Source organism: Onychostruthus taczanowskii, unplaced genomic scaffold (assembly GCF_017590055.1).
Source record: "Onychostruthus taczanowskii isolate IOZ18803 unplaced genomic scaffold, ASM1759005v1 scaffold3, whole genome shotgun sequence".
Taxonomy (NCBI): domain Eukaryota; kingdom Metazoa; phylum Chordata; class Aves; order Passeriformes; family Passeridae; genus Onychostruthus; species Onychostruthus taczanowskii.
The window spans coordinates 7,053,300-7,078,488 of NW_024500349.1; the positions used below are offsets into that span (position 1 = coordinate 7,053,300).

The 25,189-nt window shown below is 36.4% G+C and overlaps 1 protein-coding gene across 1 annotated transcript in view; it reads left to right on the top strand.

Moving 5' to 3' along the window:
* PLXDC2 (plexin domain containing 2) overlaps positions 1 to 25,189 on the top strand; it is a 255,664-nt gene that overhangs the window by 183,809 nt on the left and 46,666 nt on the right. Inside the window, exons 7-9 of the mRNA XM_041408679.1 lie at positions 6,457 to 6,556; positions 15,397 to 15,492; positions 16,428 to 16,509. Of these exons, the coding sequence (XP_041264613.1) occupies positions 6,457 to 6,556; positions 15,397 to 15,492; positions 16,428 to 16,509 (278 nt within the window). The remainder of the gene's footprint in view (positions 1 to 6,456; positions 6,557 to 15,396; positions 15,493 to 16,427; positions 16,510 to 25,189) is intronic.

Below are 25,189 nucleotides of genomic sequence, written 5' to 3' on the forward strand. Positions count from 1 at the left end.
CTTTTGTGGGTAGGAGTTATTAATGTTCTGTTCATTAATCTTGAGACAGAAAACTGGAATTTGCAAATGGAATACTGTGCTTTTTGCTACTGGTGAATCTTTGCACTCATTCCTTCTCATGAGTTATTCCCGTCCTGAATGGAATTTCCAAACATTACTTTAAAGCTATTGCACACACTAAGGAAAGAGATTTTTTTAAAGTGGTAATAGTAATGTATTAATGATCTGTAAATCTTTTGACAAAATATTTTTCTAAATATTTTAGAAAGTTACAACTAGTATATTCCATCAGAATTACTTGGGGAATGGGTTTTGAGACTGAGATTTCTAGACAACTGCATTCATTATTTGCAGCCTTTACTCCATTACCACTCTCTTAGCTTTTCACCTAAATGAGCAATATTAAATAAGATTGCCAATCACTGATCAGACACAATTTGCCTGAAAAGAACAAACATGTCATTTATCATTTTGAACTTGGTCCTAGTGCTTATAAGCCTTGCTAGGGATTTATTTACTTTCCAGTGCTGAATCCATTCCTTTCTGAGGAAGACCTTCCATCTGGAGCCATTTCTCTTACTGCTGAGTTATTGCCCCATTAACTCCAGTAAGATTACTTGTGTAAGTGCTCACTAGCATGACTAAAAGTTGCACAAGATTTCTACTGTCTTTTTGGTACCATTTTATTTTAGCATCATAGTTCATCAAAAATTACAGTGATGTATTGTCATGGCAATCATCTGAGAGATCTTCATGGCATTGTCATTGAAAGTCCCCAAGCTGGAGTGCCATGGAAGAAATACAGCAAACAGGTTTCCAGTAGCTTCATCAAGCATCCCACAGGGGCTCTGTATTGGTGACACCAGGCATTTATCTAGAAGAGTCTACCTTTAAAATAACTGTGATTATACATTTAGAGCAGATAAAACTGGGGGTTTTTATGTCTAATGCACTTTAGGTAAATTTTACCTTTTATTTCTTATTTATTCAAACAGTTTGAGAGTCCCTTTTTTCACTTTCTTCCTGCTCTCAAATTAGGTTTGCTGTCTCACAAACCTGGTGTTCACCACCAAGATGGGATCCCAGTGGAAGTTTGCTGAATACCAAAGGAGTTGCTCTGCCCAATCTTCTGCATTCTGTTGTTTTCCCCAGTAGAAAGCAACCTGAAATTTGCAATTTTTGTCCAAAAATTTTTTTTTTAAATTAGAAAAGGAGCAGAACCATCAGAAAATACAAATATGGAGACATCAGAATATCTTTCAGAAGAGTTAATTGTTAGGAGGAGGAGCTGTATGGTCAAGTATTCAAAATGTAAAAACAATTTGAAATATAAAAAGGTCCTATGGCAAGTAAAATATTTATTTCTTTAGCAATTTACTTCTTTTACAGTGCATGCACCTTCCATTTTAAATGTCACTTTGCTTACACCAAGACTATTCTAGCAAATGGTCGATATGTCATGAAACCTCAGCTGGCATGAAAATTTTACTGGCGTACCTCTACTACATATGAAATACATTACAGTGCAAACAAGCCAGCAGAACAGAGGAATAAAGAAAAATTTTGGCAAAGGCATACTTTTTATGTATTAGTAGTGAATACTCATTTCTTATGTTCTAAATTTCACTGAAGTTTAATTCTCAAAAGTTTCACTTCTTATTAAACAAAATAACTATTCTATATAGTCTTTCCCCGTTAGTGCTTAGAGCTAATGTTCCTTAGTGCAATATTTGATTTCTTTTTTTATCTATGATTAATGCAGAACAAATTAGGCAGTGGTTTCATAGGTCTTGTTAATTGTTTAGGATATTTTTCTTAATATCACTGGAGAAGGCTTTCTTTGTTCATTTAAATCATAATGACTCTCTACTTATGTAGTCATCCAGAAACCATTATTAAAGTTAAAATATTTGGTCAAAATTGCCCAATACATGAGTTTGGAAAATAATTCTAAAAGGGGCTTGTAGCAGAATGAATTTCTATTCTAAGAAGTAGACAGAATTAAATTAAAATTATTAAGTGCTAGCACTTAAATAAAATTCATGCCCCTGCCAGGCATGAAAGAAAATACTGTGATTTCAGTAACGAGAATTCAAACCTTGTTATTGTTTCCTGAAAACTAAAAAAAATTTTAAAATATGCCAAAAATACCCCAAATAAACCATAACAAAAAAAAAAAAAATCCACAAAACCACAAAAAAAAAAGAAATTAAAAAAATCCTATAATCCCAAAATGCTATCTTTACCTCTTTTATTGTTATCAAAAACATGGACATGGAAATGATTTTTGAGATGGTCAATTTACACAAATTAAAACTCCTGATTTTTCATGCAGTTTAGCCTGTGGGCTAATTAATTACTACTTAGGAAACTGGCAATTAAAACCCCATATAAACACTATTATTGTGTTTCTAATTATTATTTTGCAACATACTTTGGTTCTTATCTTTGACTCAGTTTTGAAGTGGGGCAGCAGTTGCAACCTGCTTACCGCCTCCTTCAGAGTAAGTTTAGAGGCTGTGATTTTATCCTTTTTTGAAGAATAAGATTCTGATATGACCTCACAGTTGAAAATAATAAAATTTGAGGAGTCTCATGATAAATACTGTCGAGATTACAGATCCCAATGATACATGGAATTCAGCATAAATTCTAAATTACTGTTGAAGTATGTAATCCAAAATATAGATATTATTGGCCTCAGTGCTAGTGTGGGAAGTTTATTCATAAATTGGTGATTTGTACAACACAAAATATCACCTTTTCTGTGGTAGAGCTAACAGATGGTTTAGAATTATTCTAGCTAAAATCCATTCTAAGAAGGTAATGCTGTAAAATCCTTGCCAACCATTAGCAATCACTTGCAGGTTCCTAGTTCTCTGCATAACCATTTAACATGTCAGCCTGTTAGGACTTATCTTGCCATTCAGGTGAGAAATCCAGAACAGCAGCTCTCTGCTTGCTATCTATGTTCTGCTGTAATATTCCATAATTTGTTTTAATATGTACTACAAGCTTTCTATCAAAAGGGAATGTTTCCTAATCAAATAGCATTTGGTAAAACTCATTTTTTCTTGACATCTCATGCAAAATATTTCACCTGTAATATAGCACTCAGTACACACATTACCAGTTTCTTTTCCCACACCTTAAAAATTAATATATGTTTTTGTAAATACAGATAGAATGACACTGTAGTTTTACATGAGAATAAGAGTGTTCCTGGGTTGTGGGTTGCCTTCTACTTTGTCTGCATTTCTGCCTGTGTGATTGTTTCACACAGGCTGCCCTTCAGTTTGAAGAGCTGGCTATACTAATTTAATTTTTCTTTTTTGATCTTACAGAAGTTCTTGATTCTAAGACTCGTTTCTAAAACATGTATCCAAACTGTTGGCTGCTGCTTCTGTTAGACTGACCCTACTACTGTCTTATTTGTTTTAGAAAAGATTCTGAAAGTTCCTTGCTCTCGGTAGAATGCCCAGCACTGGAGTATTGACACCTGCAGGGCTTTTGGCAAAATACATTGTTACTTCTGCTTCAAGTTTTTCTAATTTCTCTTGAAGTTTTTCTATATATTTGCTGTTCAACATAGCTACTACATCCTGTTTTAGTACCACATATCACTGAGTCATTCATAATTTTATTTACTTTCAAGGTCTGAACCAGGGTGTAATGAAAATAAATTTATTTAAAAATATAAAATAAATAAAATGAATAAAATGAAATAAACTAAACTAAAATAAAATACCCAAATCTCTCACCTGTGGCATTAGTAGTGCAAGAACTCATCACGCCTTCCCAGAAAAAAACCAAAACCAAACCAAACAAAAAATGAAATAACCTGCTTTTTTCATAATTTTTGATGGAAAGATGCAAATTTTTCAGTAATCCAAAAATTCACAAAAAAAAAAAAAAGTGAAAAGGCACTAGACTAAAAAGAAAAAAAAAGAGTCTTATTTGAGAAGGCCAGAGTGCAACTTCTCCTGATTTACATTCACAGGATGCAAATTAGTATAATCCTTTTCATGCATCTGACACAATTTATGCATTAAAATGACAATTTTGCCAGCATCTTTTGTCACAAGTCTACTAATTCCAATTCCAAATACACGCTGTGTCCTTTCTTCTACTGCTGTTTCCTCCCTAACTTTGAAGAGAAAGTCATTGCATCCTCCTCATCAGTGCTTTTTCTAACTTAACTTTCAATAGGTTGTCTAGAATATCCTCCTCAAAATCCTTTAAGACAGTTTCTTTGATAGTTAATGTAAGCTTTTCTTGCCAGTCTTCTGAGACTAGGAATAATGCCCTTATTTTGTTTAAGCTTTCATGCTGCAGAAAATTTATAGACTTAGTTCTGAACTTAGTGAGTCTTTTATTTTGAAGAATTTGAAAATATGGCTTTTGGCCTTCTTTTCTGTCATATTATCCAATAATTGCATCTGAGCTCAGCTGATATAAGCCAAAATTAAGCTGATGTATTTCTAGCAGTATTTGCAAGCCAGTTTTCTTTTTCCTGTTGTTTTGACAACATGCCACAAGCCTTTTTTATACCACACTAGACCATGTGTGCAAGAACCCCAAAAAAGCAGTCACTAAATTAAGTAAAAGGAACGGAAATTTATGACAATGTTTAATTCACTAGAACTTACTTACCAGTGTAATTGGGAAAAAGCAAAACTAAAAGGTATTTTAGGAGCAAGGAGAACTACTGATGCTCAACTCAAAAGCCAGAAATCATGCTATTAATTGTCACATAGACAGAACTGACCCCTCAGTCACTGGATGAATAACCAGCTTTTTAATACAGCATTTTTCTGCTAGGTGAAAAATGTTGGTCAACTATATAATTTTTTACACAAGTAAAGCCAGAGCAAGCTATTGGGTTAGCTAAACTAATACCTGGTGTCTCAATTTCTTACACTTGATCCAGTTCCATCTGTCTTCAGCCTAGAAATTTCTGGTTAACTGAAGGGCAGCTTTGAAAAGTAAGATATAAGATATCTGAAAACAGCAACTGGCAGAAAGTCATAATTGCTCAGAGAGAGCTGTGGCTTATTCTACTCCTAAGGTACCTGCCTGAAGTTTCCAGCTGCTGGTTATATCCTTCTGTGCTAGAATAAAAGACTCTTTAGTCCCTGAGTAATTTCTGCCTTTCGTGGTACTTGTTTGTGGTGATCTAACCAGTTTTTCAGTATTTCATCCAGAAGTCAAATGCATAGAACTTTTATAACACTTCTGTTAATGGCATTTGAGAACTGGAGAAGTTTACAAAATATTTTTATGGCACTTTTAATCTTCCTTCTTTTAATTTTTGGCATCTTTTTAAGAAATATATCCTTTCAAAGTCTGTGTGATATATCAGCAATGATCTAATTTTTAGGTGCAAGTAAAATGGTCACCCCACATCTCAGCTATATTTCACTGTTTGTGTAACCAAACATCATATCAATTAGGTTTTCTTGCTGAGAATGTCCCCTCTGACAGCTGGAGTTGTTCATCCACTACGATACTGAGATTCCTTCTAGGACAGCTGCTTCCTACACCATGGTCCCCAAACTCTACCTTGCACTCTTTTTTGTCTGTACTATATCTTTGCATTTTTTGCAATGTCTAGCTTTGCTAATTGATCCAGGCATTTCATTACTTTTACTCTGCTAGTGCCATCTGGAGAACTGCTAGGCAGTAAATTTATGTTTCCTTCTCAGTCTTGGATAGAACTTTTGAATGCTGTTAAGGCACGCTGTCAGTCTGAGGTGCTCCTTTACTTATGGCTGCTTTTTTGTGACCAATCTTTCTAACTATATTAATATTGAAGAAATACTACATGTCATTAAATCAAACAATTCAAAAAATTTCAGTCCTATTATGTCTATATAGAAGTATCAGCCAAAGCTGCAATCTTGTCCCAAGAATAGAATCCAACCTGACATTTGTTTTCATGCAACCATGTTACCCATTTGTTTTCATGCAACCATGTAACCATTATCATTCTGTCAGAACTCTTTGCAGATAAATATTCACAGTTTTCAGTGCAAGTTAACTGAGCCATAAGTTTTAAAATTCTCATCCCAAGCTGAACTTTCACAGTTTTTGCGTTCAACAGTAGACAGGAGGTATTGCCTCCTCATCCTTGAGTGTGCTGGCACATCATCCCACTTTTTCTTCAGCTGAGGGAAATAAATTACTGGAAGTTACTACCCTTTTCTGCTTTGTCACTGACAATTGTTCTACCTCTAAAAGTTCATATAAAAACAGTGCAAAGAAAACTGAGATAAAATACAAATTAAAACCAGTGATTTCTATCTTCAAATAATTTTTTGGCTTTCTTGTTCTATGTTGTATAAAATATTTATTTAGGACTTTTATGTTACACTGGCACATTTTGGCAGTGCTTTTTTTTTTAATCTTTTTTTCTAGTTCAATATTTCAATAATATCTTCCTGTTTTGTCTTTTAGATTCCTGTCGCTGTGACACAGATAAGTTCAACCAACCACCCAGTGAAAGTGGGACTTTCAGATGCATTTGTGGTTGTGCACAGGATCCAGCAAATTCCCAGTATGTAGAATTGTAGTGGTGCTAATGGTTTGGAGGCTGAGAAATTGTTATAATCTGATTCCATCAAGGATGATTAGCTGCACAACAAATCACTTAGCTAATTTCAGCTTGTTAATTCAAGTGTAATTTTATTTACTTGATAATTCCCAATATGGCTTTTCCTGTCATTGTTTCTTTTGAGCTGATAAATTAAGTAAATAAAATTAAATGGTCAGTCAAATGATGTCAAATTAAACTCTCAACTGGCTCAATTTGGTTTTCCATAAGATACTTTATCTGGAACATGCTTTCATATCCATAGTAAAGAAAAAGCAATCTGTTCAGAAAAAAAAATCTGTATCCAAAAATATCCAGGCTGGAAGCTCTTGATACTTTATTCTGTATTTCAAATTCACATACACGTTTTAGTGAGAGGAAAAAAGAGGGCATGTAGTTATTCAATAACATCTTTAGCTCACATAGTCATGGCAGCACTATTGCAGGTGGCATTTAGTGTTATCTGGCTTCAATTGTACTTTTCATGGCTTCACTGAAAACAAATAGTAGGAAATCAAGTGTGATGTTCTCAATGCTCTAATGTACTATGTACAAGACCCTTTGAGGTTGTTTAGCCATTAGAGAATATGCTCACTTTTCAAGTCTACTGGGTTTACTTATATATATAGATAAAAATTACTAAGATCAGTTTTCAATAAAGCCCTAATAGCAAGGTGCAAATGGAAGGAGCTGTGTTTGAACCAGGCTCCTAGGGCTGACTCCAGGCATATTGTCCTAAAGTGAGCTCTGCCAGACCTGTGGTGCTCACAAGGACTGACCTGATCCAGCCCAGCTCTAAGACAGAGAGCAGATGGGGCTGACACTGAAAAATCAAGTGCTATTGGCCTCTCAGCTCATCCTATCTCCTCGTCACATATAAAACAGTCTTTAACATGAGGGAGCACCAATCCTTTGTCTAACATGTCCTGTCTTGGGGAATATGGAATATTTCAGTACTATTTGTTACTTGTGAGCTCAGAGTAGTGTGAAGGATGTAGCATGCCAAGATTTCAGTTAAGAGACAAGAAATTTCTTTCTGAAGTATGATAGGTAGGTAGCTGTGATGTGCCTATGTTTGCATGGATTGGTTTTCAGTGTTTAAGAACAAATGAAACTAGGCAAGAAATTTCAGTAATGTGAGTTATATTTGCAAGTAAATCATCTAAATATTTCTGAATCTTCAGTTTCTAAGAGCTCCAAATATGGATTCAGGGGGAATTAGGTTGATTGACAATGCAATGATTTATGAGAATAGTCAAAGAGAAATTCTATCCAAGAGATGCAACAGGATGATATCTTTTGACATCAGGCCTCCATAATAAAAAAAAAACACTAAAGGACTTGTATTCCATTTACGTATTTTTTATGGAAAATATGTGGTAGATATGAGTCTTTATTCAAGTCTGAATTTTTCTTTTCGTAGAAATGTTTTAGACAAGCGCCTTGTTTTACTACCAGTAAATACTATTGGTTTGGATGAATGCAGAGTTACTTACTAGGCTTCTGGTTTTAGCATATCTATAACTTTTTTTTTTCACATGACACTTTCTGCTAACAGAGGTGAGACTATAATGTGGGTATGGAGTATAAAATGTGCTACTGCTGCAGTAGTTTTGAGAGCATTATTAATGTATTGCTGTTTACAATGCATTGCTCTTGCCCCTAACTACGAGTTCTGTGGATGGTGGTAATTCATGATTATTTTTGCTAGATTGCAGTTTACACTACAGCTAATATTAATCAAGGGATCCATCATTTCAGAGTAGATTTTCCTGAAGCTGAATTGTGTGCTCAATGAAATAGGTTTGTATTGATGTGTACAGGCAATATAATAACACCTTGACAGAGCTGGTAAATAATGTTGGCCCTTAGAAAGCCAGTATCAGATGCTCTTAAAATATTCATGTTCTTGAATTCTTGTTTTTCAGAGGTATTAAATCAACTATGGTTCTAGTCAATTATGAAAAAGTGATATGATAGAATTGTTATTTTACTTTATTTGTTGGCTTCTTAAGAAAATGGAAGAATATAAATTGTTGTTTGTCCCAAGAGAAGGCAAAGAAGTATAACTACTAGTTCTAGCTTGCCACTTTATCAAAGATTTTTTCATCAAAAGAACTCAGTCTCCCTTTGTGTTCATGGCTAGTTATTAAATAAAGAAAAAAAGCCAAAAACAACACCCTCAAATAATACAAACATCGCCCCAAACTCTACTGCTTCATGTTTGAGGTCTGCCAATTCTTTTTGTATATATTGTGCATTTGAAAAAGAAAGAGACACTAAGAGCAACACAAGCCTGTTTGAACAAATACCCTCAATTTTTAAAAATGCTGAACATCTTTGGTGCCTTTTGTATGCTCAGTATTCTAAAATTTCAATATAACAGACCTAGTTTATTAAATTAATTTCAGAAGATTTAAAGCTGACTATTTATCAGATTTTTTCAGATGTACTGTCCAAAAGATTGGTAATAACTTTTTTAATACTTCTGAAAGGTGAGTTCAAAAGCCAGGCAAACCTATTTCATTCTGGGAAGAATAAAACATGCTTTTTGATCAGCCATTTCATTTCAAAAGTGCATTTTAATGAGTGCTGAAAAGTATCCTCTTGAAGAGCCAAGAGCTGAAAAGAATGATTTTCTGAACTTTTTTAAAAGGAGGAACTTGAGAATATCATATTTTTATTAATATACTTCTTCATATAAAGACTTTGCCGTAATACCCTTTTTATCTTCCCTAAAAGCACACAGGCACATACACTTGTTCACCTTATCTTTTAAGAGTTAGAGCATGGAGATGGCAGGTGGCTTTATGCCTGGTTTTTTGGGGTTTTTTTAATAAATATTTCCTTGATCTGCTGCTACTTCTTGCTCATAGACCATGTCTTTATTTTGCACTTATATTATTGCAGATTATCTACTATTTTATATTTTATATCTGGATATAGATAAGCCTGTATATACTCTAGAAGTGTATTGGAATGATTGGTAATATATTAAGGGACACCAAGGTTAACCTGATAATTCTGAGATTTATATGGCAGCAAAATGGCAAACTAGGTCCTTTGATTAATTTCAGAGGAAAAGTTTCAGCTCTTTCCAAGTAATTCAAATGATGTTCCAGGCTCTGGAACATCAAGTGATGTTCCAGAGCCTGGAACATTATTTGAATTCTGATGTGTGAATTCGAATGATCATCCTCATTTCTTCTTCTTCAGACAGGTTGAACATTTGCACGCTATTTTTCCTTTTGTACCAAATGCAGTGAGAAAGTTTCATTGATGTTTTCCAGATAGAAACAGTCAGTGATGACAAAGCTGGGAGCTTTACATATTCCTTCAGCAAGTCTTTTTTAAACACCTTCACTGCTGCAGGATCTTTGTTCCTTGTCCACCTTCTCCAGCCAGATCCCTTTCATTTCTTGTTTATCTCTCAGCCATCCTTGTTATTCTGTTCTTGGTCCTTCTTTCACTTGCCAGTGGTGTCCTTTGCTCTCCCTTCTGCAGACTCCCAAGATCTCTCTTTAACCTCATGACCATCTCTCTTTCCCTCTGTTTTTCCTCTCATTCAGGGTTACTCTCCTTTGTTTCAGTGCTCTTCCCTATTGTCTTCAATTAGCTTTTTGTTGTGCAAGAAGAAGAAATGAAAAATCATTTCCTGCAACCCACTTTTGTATTTTAGCAATGAAAACCCCACCAGAGAGCCTTCTCATATTGTGTTTGTCTTCCGCAAAACCATGAAATACACTGGGAAATGAGAGAGTGCCAGATTCAGGGGATCTACACAAGTGAATTACAGTCTTGCACTACGAGAAAATGGGTAGTAGGTCTGTCTCCACAACGAGACAAACTTCTCTGTGATTTTGGCATCTACTGTATTAGATGCAGCTCTTTTAGGAAATCCATGCCTTGACAACTGCACATGTAATCACACTGAAATTATTCAACAACACTATCTACAGAAATTAAATTGTAGCTGAGATATGTGTTAGTAATATTCCAGTTTCAGTGCAATTAGTGTCACTCAATATGTAGTGTAACTCAAGCATTTAATTGAGTGACAACTCAACATGTTGTAAATGTTTGCTCAAGATGTCTCACCACTTTGCTTACAGCAGTGAAGCCCCTGAAAGAACCTTAGGATTACCTTCCTGAAGGCTGAAGGACCACTGGCCATTTATGCTCTTATATCTATTATATAAAGGTGCAACACCACTTGGGAAATCAAGTCTGATTTCCTGCTGCCTTACTGGCAGTGTTATCATTTACCTCTGTGCAAAATGGGCTCCAAAGTTATCACTCTAAGATCATAGTATTTATTCTTCTTTACACTAGTGTAAGTGTAAAGTATTTATTCTTCTTTACATTAGTGTAACTAATCCCACAGAACCAGCTGCTCCAGCCCTTCGTGTTTGTCTACTGGTCCATAAAGGTTTATCTAGGCAGCTGGGATCTTTGCACTAGATGTCTGATTCAGGACCATGCTGTTGATCTTTGGTAGTCTGACAATACTGCCAGGACTGGTACAAGTTGGTCAAAGTTTAAAATATTCTCATAACTGGGTGCAGACAGGTCTCAGAGTGAGGCAGTTTGGTGTGTGGTGGGATTAGGGGATAAAGCAAGTTTTTCATACCTAGATCCTGTACTAGGAGCTCTTTATCTGGTGGCAGGTCTTGGGGTAAATCTGGAAGAACATGGAGAGTTTCAAAGTAAATCATGTGTGGTAGGCACAGAGCATTGCAACAGAATGGCTCTTAGCACATTGTTCATAAAGATATTTTCAGAGCTTACTCACTGGTTTGCTTGTTCACAGATTAGGCATCCTTGAGGTGCAGCTCCCAGGTTTAATAGGATTTTTTAAACAATTTTTAGGAGAATGATAAAATTAATACAATTAGGGAATCTGAATTTTTATCTAGACTTAGATGTGTGTTATATTCAGAGGAACTTTTGTGGTGGTGTTTGGATTACAGGCATTGGTGTTTAGTCCCAGTGTCAGTGCCTTAAGAATTAGTTAATATCGATAAATTTAGCAATATAAAGCTGTTAAAGAACAGACATTCTGATTCCATTACCTTTTGTGGTGACAGCAATCAGATATACCAGGTTGACAGGTTTTATTCAGCCAGGGATGTTCAACAACATCGCTGTCAAGCAAAGTCAGTGGCTGTGTAACACAGCAGCTGTGCCACTCCCTTCTCCATGACTTATATTTTCCACAAATTGCTTGCAGCTTGTTGGATATGTTTCATAAATTGTTTGCTTCAAAATGACTTCTGCATAATCAAATGAACCCTCTTACCATTTGTATTTTCTCTATCAGCAAGACTTAAAACTGAAAGTACAGCTGTATGAATACATATGGCCTTGTTTAGCAGTTATTTCTGGGTATATGGCCAATCCAAATTCCCTAGAAATCTGGAAAAGGTCTTTATTTGTGTGAACATATAATTTAAAAACTCAAAACAACTTCTCCAGTATTTTCATATTTCACTGTATTGCAGGTTTTAGCTGAGGAATGGTGTATGAGGAAGTGTAGTGTTATGTAATGGAAGAGATACAGATTATGCATCTGTCAGCCACATATTTAGAATAGTTTGTTATGAACTACTGACCCTTCAGACATGTTAAGAAATCATTGGTGCTCTCCTGGCACTGCTCCCTCTCCAGAGTACTCTCCCTGTCGAGCACCTTTAGTCAACTCTTGCAGTTCTGTTTCAAATACTTATTTATAGCATTACTTAGTTTAATACTACTGTGATAAAACTACCTAGAATTATTTTGTCACAGCAGAATCTTGCACATCCATAATTTACCAATCCATTGCTTAATCCCTTGAAAGAATTCTTTCAAATGGCCTTCTGACCCCCATGTTATCTCTCTCAGTCAATGAGGAATGTGTTCTTACCTCACGTAGCTGGTGTTTTCTTCAGGTTTTTCTGCTGGGACTGTACCTTTCGCCTGTGTTCAAAGATAGCACAAGTACATGCCATGAAAACAAACCAAAAAACAATCTGAACCATACTATGAATTAAACCAAGTATAGTCAGTTATTAAAGAATATATTAAACTTTATAGCATTTAGAATTATATAGCATTATAGCATTTAAAAGTGTGTTTGAGGAACCCAGACTTGTAGAAATGTAAAATATTCGCATGACTAGGAGAAGAATATACACATATTCTCTGTAATTCAGAACCTGGAATGGTACTTCAAAAGCATACAAAATTCCTTTTCCTTTCTTTCTTTCCCTGCTAGACCTGATGCAGCATTTCTTTATAGCAAAATACCTGCACATGATTCTTAAATATTGTTCTGTTACTGCATCAAATCATTTCACTAGTTCTTGTCATGTTAAGGTCTGTACTGAGGTATACATGAGCTCATAATCTCTTTGTGATTCTGCACTGGTGCTTTTTTGTTAAAGAGCTAAATAGACAATATAAGACAAAGAACAAATTCCAGCTGAGGGAAATGCAATGTCTGTTCTGGGTTGAAGCAGGAATGTGTGAAGAGGTTAGGGGGAAAGTGTGAGGGAAGAGTATTCATTTTCCTGTTTATCCTGTTGGGTTTAAGGATTTTAACCAATTTTTTTTAAGGGAAACCAGCTCACAATACAAAATAAGGAGAGAAAAGTGTATTTTGAAGATCTAAGCATGGCATATTTAAGTCATACTTTCAATAGAATCTAGGCCTGTGTGCTTTTCTAGCCTGGTCAGGCAGATAAATTTGAATGTTCACGTTTCCAACCACCTGTCTGCAAGAATATACAAAGATGTTAGAAGGTGACTATGCAAATACCTCTCTGTGCTTAAGTTTCTTACATTAGATAGATGCCTCATATGCAAACTCACCACCTGTGGTTGACACAGTCATCTTTCTGAAGAAAAAGATCAAATTTGAGTCTGTCAGGCAGTGGGATTTAATGGAATAAACAGTCATGCTGAAATATGCATGATTCGATTTTTTTTTCTTATATAACACACTTAATTCTCTTAAAATAGTGTTTTTCAGAAATTTCATGCACTGGGTGAGGTAAAAGTGTCTATACCCTGAATCTCTGATTCTTACTGAGTCTTTGGAAAGCCAGAAGCTCCTTATTTCTTGTAAGCCCTGTAAGGAACCTGTGAGGAAAGGTTGAGCATTAACAGGATTATAATATACTAGTCTGTACCAGTACTGATGAGGAGCAGTTCAAATAAAGTGTTGACACCCAGCATTTTAATTTATGTATTCACATTCACTTTTTACAGGAGCTCATTTCAAAGACATTTTACAATCAGTCTGATTGGGCTTTTAGGAGACTGACCATCCTGTGAGCATAAACCTCTTGCTACTGGCAAGAGATTTTCCCTATCCCAACATATAATTAGCTTGGTCTTGAAAGCTGTTTCTGTCCCGTGGATCTGAAGGACATGGCTAAGGCATTTATTGGGGTAAACTTTGGCACCTGCCCATATCCATCTTCTAACTAGTCAGAATGACTTTGTAGGTAGCACATAAAACTAGTTCAATAATAGGTTCATTTCATACTGAAAGAGAATTTTAATATCAGGAGGGGTGAAGTCATAGCAAAGCTTCAAACAAATTGCAAGGAGTGGTTGGCAGTGGTGCTGGTTTGGAGCTAAATAAAAATATTATTGTCTGAAAGTGACATACTGCGTACTTGTTCCTGAAAGCTAATGAGGTTAAGAGAGGGCAGAGAAGCTGCTTCCTCAAGCAACAAGGTGTGCCCTAATCCATACAGGACTGGCAGCATACAAGACCTCCAAACACTGAGTTTGTGACTGTCTACAAGTCCCTTTTCTTCTGTTACATGTAGACTAAGACTGGTCATTGGCTTGGGTAATCTCTTAGTCCTTTGTATGTAACCCTTAATTCCTCTCTGGAATGACTGCAGAGGGTCAGTGATTGAATTTAGCTCTGCTTTCAGTTAGTTTAGCAGACCTTCAAAAAGAACATAAATATGAAACCAGCACCCCAGAAAGCTGTCATTTTTGTGTCAGATCGGTGTTATAGGTTGTACTTTTGATTTTCAAACATACAAGCTCGCCAGTCTATATTTCAACTGTATCTATAAAATCTGGAATTTTCAGAACACATTATAGGATATTGTTCTGGGAAGTAGTGTGTGATTTTTTCATGTTTATCTTGTGCTTGGGTCTTACAGTTGCTTGTGAGTTCAAAGCCCTTCAGAACAGTACATTGACTGTATTGAATTTCTGCTTTGAGAAACAGGTGCAGTCAGCCTGTGTAAAGATTATGCACAACGGCTGTTTGGGAAGAATGTCTTCTCTAATATGTTATAATATGAAAATATACTCTAGTACCATTAGATGTGAGCCATCTTGTAGCTAACAAATTTGATTAAGCAATTAAATAAGTTTTGTTTGCACATTTTGGCAAGAACTGACAAAGTGAGCATATAAAGAATTTCCCTCAAATCTGTAAGCTGAGAAAAATGTCTTAGGAAAGCAAACATTTGAAATACACCCTAAAATGTCTGACAGTATACCCTCTAGAATTTCTGCCCAGATCAATGACTGAGATGCTTGAGAGCACACTCAACATTTTCATAATTCTTTTCCAGGAGAAGTATCTTTTCTGTCAGCTCTGAGGGTTTCTCCACTGAAAAATTCTCTATATTTATGTGTTATTTTGTGATATTCAGAGTTAAAAATATATTCTTGAGAAAAATAGTTGCCATATGTGCACCTAAGAAACAGTGTGCATTTATTATGTCCCCTATTTTTCACAATCTAAAGACTGAAAAATAAGAAAATTTTATTTTTTTTTTTCCTATTAGATGTCCGCAGAAGAACAATTTATGAGTACCACAGGGTGGAGCTACAGATGTCAAAGATTACCAATCTCTCAGCTGTTGAAATGATACCACTTCCAAGTAAGTAAAACATTACATAAGCAGGAGCCAGGTCTAGAAACCATCTATCTCCCTCTCTCTCCCAGCAACACATACACAATTTCAAATATTTTGTTTTATCTGTGGACTTAGAATCACAAACAGATTAATTTATCTTCTCCTAGATTCCCGAATGGATGATGCATTATCCAGTTCATCCTCGTGTATCTCAAGTTAGTTTATAGGTACATAGCTCCCAGTAGGTTTTGAATTAAATTTGTGCCAAATCATTTTTTCGTAAGAATGATTATATTGCCTTTAGATACATTTCCTCAAGAAAAAAGAAAAAAAAAACCAAAGAATAACATTCATGCTTGCAATGCAAACATGAATTCTTCTGTGTGCTGTGCATAACATCACAAAGGCATATCCCCAAACAAATGGCTCCAAATATTTTGCAGCTCATCTGGCTCTTTTTTCCAAGGTAAAACTACATTGCTTAGAAATCTTGGGATTTAAATGCCAGCTGTACTACTGTAAAAAGAGTATAAACATCTACTTTTCCTTTTTTTAAATCCAGTTATAGTTCTTGCACATTTTTCTGTCAGTCTTATTATCTGCTTATGTCTGAATGTTAGCAACACCAAAGAACAGCCAGGGAAGAAAGAGATTTAAGGAAACACTTACTATTGATCAAAAAGATTAAAAATTTAGGAATGAAGCTGAATGAACAGATGTGGAAGTAGGAATATATTTACAAGTGGAATACAAATGGAATACTACAGATGAAATGAACTTCTGTGTATGCAATTGTGCAAAGCATTGTAACAGGCTGGGTTCAGGGTCTTATTTTAGACATGGTTGAACCTGTTGGCTTCCTAAATATATATTATCAGAAGATACATTTTTATTTTGTGTTTTTTTATGTGAAACATATATGAGACTAATGTAATAATTTGTGTCTATCTACATCCCAGCTTGTCTCCAATTTACCAGCTGTGGTCCCTGTGTCACTGCCCAGATTGGTTTCAACTGCAGCTGGTGCAGTAAACTCCAAAGGTAGAGAAAATAATTTCTTTTCTTTTTTTGTGTGTGTGTGTGTGGGTATGGAGATGTGCTCAAGGGCTATCCAAAACCATTGCCTGCAGGTTATTCAGCATTAAAAGTTTTTTACATTTAGGTTTATAGATATGCATTAATATGAATATAAATCTCAAGCATCATCACTAGCAGCACATCAGTGTCACATTTCACTTCAACAATTAGGCAAGAATAGTCAAAACAGTTGACTCGGGAGTTAAGCCCTTGTTCTTATTTCTTCAGTCATAATTTAAGTAGACTTTAAGTCATACTTTTGAAGTAGAAAAAGAAGGAGACATCATAATAAAAATAATATTTTCTCCCTACATCATTGGCTTCATCAAAAATAATTTAACCCCATGGAGATGCAAGGTGTTAATGTAGCTGTAAAAACTTCCTTGCTAACAGCAGGGAGACCAACACATCCAAACAGTCAGAGTACTTTCCTTTTTAACCTGTCGTTACACTTAGTGGGTGCACTGGGTCTCCTCATCCTCTCAGTGACACATGGACCAAGACAGTCAAGTCCATGGCAGGAGTGATTTACATTGTGGAGCAGCTGAAGCACAGCCAGCAAAATGGAAGCTCTGCAACTGCAGCTTCTCAAAAAGTTTTTCACTCACTGATCTTCACTGACCATAATGATGAATTTCATGCCAGTTCTCTGAAACAAAATGCAGTATCATAATGGGCATTCATTGTTGCTGTGCTCTTTAGCTCTAGTGATTAAGTGTAGAAATACTTTGTATGAAACGGATGTATACTGAAACAAGAAAAGGTAATTAACTTTCTAAAATTGTGCAATGTTTTGACACCATGTTGTAGAACTGGTAAATTTTAGTGGAATTAGAGCTAAGACAAATCAAGTAATACAAAGCATACCAAATATATTGAAGAGTAATACTACCTCTAGAAAACTGTTCCAAGCAAGCATGAAGAGTTCTTGGTTGCCTTAGCTGATTCTTTGCTTTCAGCATTGCTTCATCCTCCTCCCATCAATAGATGCTGTAGCACTGAGTTCCTGTTGGCTTTGGTTTGAGCAGGGCCTGTTGCTTTGTGGCCAGTGTTCTCCATTCTGTTTGGATGAACTCACTTATATTGTAAAATACAGACTGCTTGTGAAGAACAGGTGCAGAAGCCTTCAGATCCTTTTGTTTCCCTCTAGTTTCCAAACACCTGAGCTTCCTGAGTTCTGAAATTGCTGAGAAATATGTTTTGCTCACTGAGGCACAAATTCACTGTGGAGAACTAAGTTTTATTCTTCAACTTTAGCAGCAGCAGAACCAGCCATGTAGCTACACTGTGTTTCCTTCTGCTCATTTAGGAGCATTTGTGGCTGTCCCCTCACAACTGGCAAGGTGTAATTTACTGCTGAAAAAAAACACAGTCTGAACACATCTACTTCTATTCAATTAAAGCTTGAATTAAGAAAACCTTCCTTTTTGTTTTTGCATGTGGAGATCAAAGATGAGCCTACTGTGAGGTAGTCCTACACTGTTTCCCAAAACCAGCTGTCTCCATTCTGCAGCATGGTTGTTATTTTGACAAGATGCAGCAGGTAGACTGAGTAGTTTTATTGCTATTAATTAGGCCATTACTGACAGTAGTGAGACTGTCACTTCATGCAGATTGTCTTTGGGCATTGTTCGACCACCAGCAAAAGCAGGAACTGGAGAGGATTTCTTAGAAAAAGGATGGATACTGAAAATGAAACTAAGAATATGCTCCTACATGGGAATTTCAGTAGTTTTTAAAAAGTCATACCATACAATTTTTATCTACAAAGATGAGCAATATTCATTCAGGTTTTAGAAAATGGAGAATTGTATGTAGAGTCATAAAGTAGCTCAGAATGGAAAAGGTCATCTAGACTAACCTCCCACTCAAAGCAAGGCCAGCTTTGAGATCAGACCAGTTTCTTTGTGACTTTGTTCATCTAGGACTTGACCACAGAGGCTGTGGTCCAGTCCCCAGAACACTTTATACAGGATTTTACACCTAGTATGTTAGCTTGCCTTTTTCTTCTGGAAACATGGCTTTGATGGATGTCTGCTTCAGTCCTCATTGTCTTTCTTGGCCACTCATCTCCAGTTTCTGAAATGAGTAATTTCAACTATTTCATCTCTATGGAGAAAGAGATCTGAAATAATAAATGGTTAAATATTTTGTGAAAATAAGCAATTTGCTTTCCAAAATGTGAAAACTGAATATTTATTTGGTTACACTGCAGGATTATTGGGATGAGGAATCATTCTCTCTCAGCTTTGAAATTTTTTTACCAGTTCTGCATACTCTCTATGGACTTCTAGTCTAGTGCCTCTCTTCCTTTACCTTGCACTTTCTCAGCATGTCTAATCATTTTCAAGAGATAAAAATTAAAAAAATTGTATTCCATTCTCAGTGGCAATGTCTGGTTCAAAGAAGAGTACTCAGAATCATTTCCTTCTGTACCACATTGTGGTTTTGCTCCCCACAAAAATAAATTTGCTGTGTTAAAACATTCTTTTTGCATGCAATCAAGAAACATTTCCTCAACAGGAAAATCTAATAGCCTGGTTAAAAATCATAAAGGATGGAAAGTTGTTAATTCCTACCTTGCAGTCCTTCAGCTTTTTCTGTATGTCATTGCTCTTCACTCTCCAGCCTTATAAATCAATGGAGACTTTTATCTCCTCTTATGATACACATTGCTCTGCTGCAGTAGGATAAAATCAGACTGAAAAACCCAGGGCAAAGAATTCCATGAAGTATTAACTTAGACATTTCAGAAGCACCTAAAGGACAAAGAAATTAATATTTACAGTCCACTTTCAAATGTGTGCTCACAGGGTATTTTGAAGTAGGAGGAATGCTTAGGAGCAATGCCTGAGTAATTCTTCTCAATTGCAAATCTGACTGGACACAGTGGTCCAAGAGATGAGAAGCCAAGACTGCCTCTCTTGTCTGCAGGCAAATCCCAGGGTGGGGAAGCCAATTTGTTGCAAAAGGCTGAAGAAGGCTTTGAACTGGCAGTGGTCGGTTTTCAGTGTATTAATAATCTGCCGAGAGACCTAGCACTCAGATTTGTGCAGAGTGAGGATGCCTGTTTGATTTTAAGGCGCTGATAGGTAGTGAGGGTCAGATATGCCTGGAACACACACAGATGTTCTTTCCGTGGTGCCACAGTAGTACTGTGGTGATCTAAAGTGAGATATTCTTGACCAGACAGACTTCCAAGTGGGTAACAAGCTCACACATATCCATTGGGAAACACAGCCTTTTTTCTCAGGTACTTATTACCCCATTTAGCCAGAGAAATGTTACTACCAGGAGCACTATCTTGCATTTAAATTCTTTCCTTGCATTAGTTTTAATCCACATATTTAATCATTCACACAGCAGAGTACAGTTTTTTGGTTGTTTTTGGTGGGGGGAGGGGGAACCCAAAACTTTATGTAAAATCTTTAACTGCACAAGGAAAGCTGACCAGTGTGAGAAAAACTTTACTCCCCAATGTAGGCAGTCTGTGTTGGAATGAAAATAGCTTTATCCTACAACAGTGATTTTTTTTCCTACCTGTAACTTCAAACCAGCTGCTGTGCAAGCTCTGCAATGGTTGGAGAGGCAGGTCCATTTTCGATGTGACTGAGGGCCAAATCCTCTATTCCTGCACTCTCTACAAGCTTAAATCACCATTAGCTCTATCACAGGGGTCATCAAACTATCCGGTCTGAAATCCAATATGATGTGTGTCACACAACTTTATCATGACTGAAGCAAAGGCACATCATTTTCCTTTGACTTCAGCAGATGGAGGATCCCCCTAGGAGCTAATTTCTGTTGGAACTATGTATATTTCATAACTGTTTCACAAGTAAAACTCTTCAAAAGGCGATTAACTATAAATATGTAAGCTAAGATGGTATTCTAACTTTCTTCAACACAAATATCCATGTCCATAAAATGTCTGAAGCACTTCAGCATCTGTCCCATGGAGGTCTCCAGTGGCTGAAACATGGATCATTTGCCCTTCATTATCTCTAACTTCCTGACATGTAAAAATTAGGAGAATTCATTAATGTTAGATTTTTTTATATCAGCTTCTTATGCATCTGAAAATGTTTATATACTCTAGACAAGTTTATATATAGACTTGGTATAGCCTGCACATTAGAGATGTCATTTTCTAGAAAGTTTTATGACCACCTTGCTGTTATTTTATAACTTCAGTTTGTAAAACTTGCTTGCAGATACTGAAATAGTGAGTTCCCTTGAAAATATTTGAAGCTGATTGTCTAATAAATAAAGATTCCCTAGATATTGATGTTTTTATTTTGGTAAACTGCAGGAAAGTCTCAGATATGGGCAGTGAAATGAAACTGATATTTCAGAGCACATTCTTGCAATCTGTGCATCCTGGAGACTCAGGCTGTGAATGTCTCATGCTTCCCTTCATCAATACAGGATAAAAGCATCCCCCCAGTACCTGCAACATCAGTCAGGTTTGGTGTGGTACCATCACCCCTACACTGAAGATAAGGGAACTGGAGGGCTGTAGTAGTAAGGGCAGGAGCTGTAAACAGTTTAAATGATAGCTTTACTCAGCTGTCACTGTTGGAACATATATTCAAATTTTTATATGTTGGAACATATATTCAAAACTGCCTGCCTTATGCCAAGGGTACCCAAAAGACTAACAGCTGGATCCACAAGGATGCTTTGTTGGCAGACTCACTTGGGTTTTCAAGGGAAGTTACACAGAATAGGAAAGCAGTACTAAAAGCAACTTTTTACCAAATTCTGGACTTAAGTATCTAGGACCAAAACACCTCTAAGGATCCAACACTTTGTATGACAAAAAAAAATCTTCAGATGAGTCTAAGCAGGGCTGAGCAGTGAAACGCCTCATGGGAGCCACACGAAGCTTCTCTACTCAGTGAGGGTGAAGCTGCCTTGACACAACAGTCTGTCAGTGATCAGAGAACCCCCAGAGGCACAGGAGATAAGTGAACACTGGTCCTCTGAAAACAAGTCACCCCTGAAGAATGGCCCACTGGTTGTGGAGTTGTGTAAGCCTGAGCACCTCCTTGCATGTCTCCAGCTCAGACCGGCTCCACTACCGTCAGTCACTGGCTGCCTGGAGACTCAGGATTATCTCCTGGCACTGCTCTCCAGGCAGCCCTGCTGGGGCTGAAAAATGACATTTTGCACTCTTATCCTTAAGAGTCTGTGTTTGCCAGAGTGAACTTTGAATAATGTGATTTGAAATCATACCAGTTTATGGTATTGACCCACAAAGTGCAAACCACCTGTTTGAAAAGTGCCCTGAAAGAGACTGTGCAAATTCCAGGATTGAGTGCAGTGATGAGCTAGGGCACTCCACGGACTTTAGGCAGTCATACTGCCCTTGTGTATATGCACAGATCTCAAAGCTTCTTACACTCCTAAAGCAATTCTGAAGTTTAAAAAATTGAAAGAATCCCATTTGTGGTACATTTTACTTCAATGCTTGGTCCTGTGTGCCAGCAATAGCTGTAGTTGTGTAAATGAACAGGTTATAACTAGGGTTTAGGGAATGTGTTCTGAGCAAAGTGAAAAATCAGAAATGTGTCTGGAAACAGTAGCAATAATGTGATTTAAGGCTTGATGCTTCTAATCTTTTATTATGATAATCACTATTCCCATCTAAGCAGGTAATAAAGAAACAAGTTGTTTTGCATTCCATGCTGATTAGCTGGAAAGCAGGGAAGGAAGAATCTTTAGGCACCTGCATTTTTTAAGCAAACTAATTACAGTTGAAATATGAAGTGACAGTTTTCCATAGTGTCCTTATAGTAACTGAGATAAAAAAGAATTCCTATTACTTGTCTTCTGAACTTCTGGATAAGTTTGAAAAGTCTTGTTTGTTCTTCTTCCTTTAGAAGGAATTTGGAAACATGTTTACTTAATTTTCAAATGTGAGTTCATGTCTGGAAATTTTTAGTATCAGGAAGAAAAAAAGGATAATGTTTTTTCTTTGTCCGTCTGTATATCCCAACTGGCAAGACCTGTTCTCATTTTTAAAAGTGTTGACTCAAATATTGTAGTATTTATAAGTAACAGTTTTATGTAACCTAAAATATTTATCAGCTGAGCAAAGCACCTTCCCTACAGAATTTATAAAACCATAAACATAATTACTATGCTATCTGACTAGAGAAGCCTCTGGATTTATGAAAGCAAATAATTAAACCCAAATAAGAAACACATAGCTTATTGTTTGATATCTACATTTTCCTCAGCTTTTCCACCACACCAAGGGTTGTAGATTCCACTGAAGAGCAGGGAAAGGCAAATCACATCACTGAGCTTGGTGTCATCTGCAAACCTGCTGGGGTTGCCCTCAATCCCATTGTCTGTGCCATTGATGAAGACATTAAGCAGTGCCGGTCCCAGTACAGACCCCTGAGGAATCTCTTGTCGTCAATCTCTGTCAGGACATTGATCCTTTGACCACTATATAGATACAAATATCTCACCAGTTCCTCATCCACTACCCTAACCAACTACCAAATCTGTATCTCTTCAGTTTAGACAGGGGTGTTGTGAGGAACTGTGCCAGAGCCTTACAGAATTCCAGATAGGCGGCATCCACTGAGCTTCCCTTCTCCACTGACATTAGCACTCCATCATAAAGCCTCAAAGTTGGTTCAAAATGCTGACTTTGAAATACTTCCTCATTTTAACTACTTGAAGTTTTAAGGGTTGTGGGTTTGGTTTTGGTTTTGTTTTTGTTTTTTGATTGCTTTAGGAGTATTTCATAATTCAGTTGCGAATTAAAAGATGGGAGGAAGACTGGCTGGTATATACTCAGGAGTTTTTTATCCAAACACTATTTAACTGACAATAGTGTGCTGTTTATTATTAAATTGGCCACAGTACCTTAGCCATTGAAATACAAGAACAATAAAAAAAAGGCATTTTTATGGATTAAGTAAACCACCAGAGGGAGCATATATAATCCAATCAATGTAATAGTTTCATTACAAATTACAAGGAAAATCTCATTTTAGATGCTTTTGAAGGGCTAGAGGATTAATATATAGTGTATTCTGTTAAATATATTTCATTCTATCAACACGTCCGACTTCATGAATTTGCTCATCATACCCCTGCCTCAGACAAAGCAAAAGAAATGTGCCCAGATTGTGGATGTTTGTATGCCACTACAGCAGGAGGGGTTTTCTATGAAAATATAGCTGAGTCCTAACACATGGGTCTTAACAATCAGATTGTTGAATTAGGTCACATTTACACTAAGATAAATGAAAAGTAATGGCAGTGATGTTTTTCTAACCTGTATACAGTTTCTTTTCCAATTATGAAGCAATCGTATTGCAGACCTGAGAATCAGAAAGTATGGCCCTTTGTCAGAGTTTTCTCTAAAATGCAACATATTTTTCTTTTATTTTAAAAGCTATATTGAGACAGCAATTGATCTTTCTAATCTAGTGCAACAAATGTATCAAGAATAAATGTGTAAATTTGTCAGCCCTGATACATTACTGATAGGAACAATACAATAAGTAGATCTATACTTTATTGAGCAGAAAATTGCTCCACACCTAACTTCTTATACTTTCCAAGGTGCTTGCTCTTAATTTGACATGCTAATTTGCCCTCATGCACTGCAAGAAACTGTTAGGAAATTAGCATTCAATTAAGAATTTTGTATGCATGGTAAGCCTGATGGGACTAAACCAAGAAAAGACAGTGGCACAAAAGTGTTTAACGAACACATCATTTTCTCAAACCAGAATGAGCTCAGTGATGGTATTGTTTGATGAAGAAAGCCTCACAAGATTATAGTAATAGATGTTCTCAAGTGGGATGACAGTTCTGTTTAGAAGAGAGCATTAACTTCGATGACCCTGTTGGTACACTTAAAAATAATGGTAAATGGTAATGGTACACTTATAAATGGTAATAATGGTACATATCAGTAAAATGTATATAACAGTACTTTGGAAAGAACTGTTAACGAACGTAGATGGTCCTGAGCTCACAACATGTTTTTGTTGAAAGCCTGCAGCCAGAGGAATTTGCAATTCACTGAGAATCTCACATGGATAAATAGCAGATTACTAGCCTTTCTACTTTTTTTGTAAATTGTTGGACTTTGCTAGTAGCTGGAGTCAGTTGAATTATTGTGGATTTTCTGTAATTCCCTCCAGCACAAATTGTCTGGAATAATTCCTATGATTAATACTAACAAACCTAAAAAGCTCAGTCTCTGAGCAGAAGCCCATTGAACATGCACTAACTTTCAGGGGCTTCATACAAGTCAGTGCCAGACCAGACCATTCATTCCCCAAGCTTCTTTTCTCTCCACATTCTTCTGCACTGTACTCACTGATGTTCTCAGCAGCTCCATAAAATTATCCTGATCTGAACATTAATAGATTTGATATCTAACCAAGTGACTTTGAATCCTGCTTTTATACAGGAAATAGCCAGTCTTCTTGCAGCTGCAGCATTAGTCACACATATGCATACCTTGCTTTGTTTTCCTGAATAACTCAGAACAGCATGAGGACAACAGTTATGTCCATAACTGATGCAGATTTTTAAGAAGTTCAAGGCTGGGCTATAGAACTTTAAATTATTTCTAGCAAAGGAGCAGAAGATTGCTATAATTCTC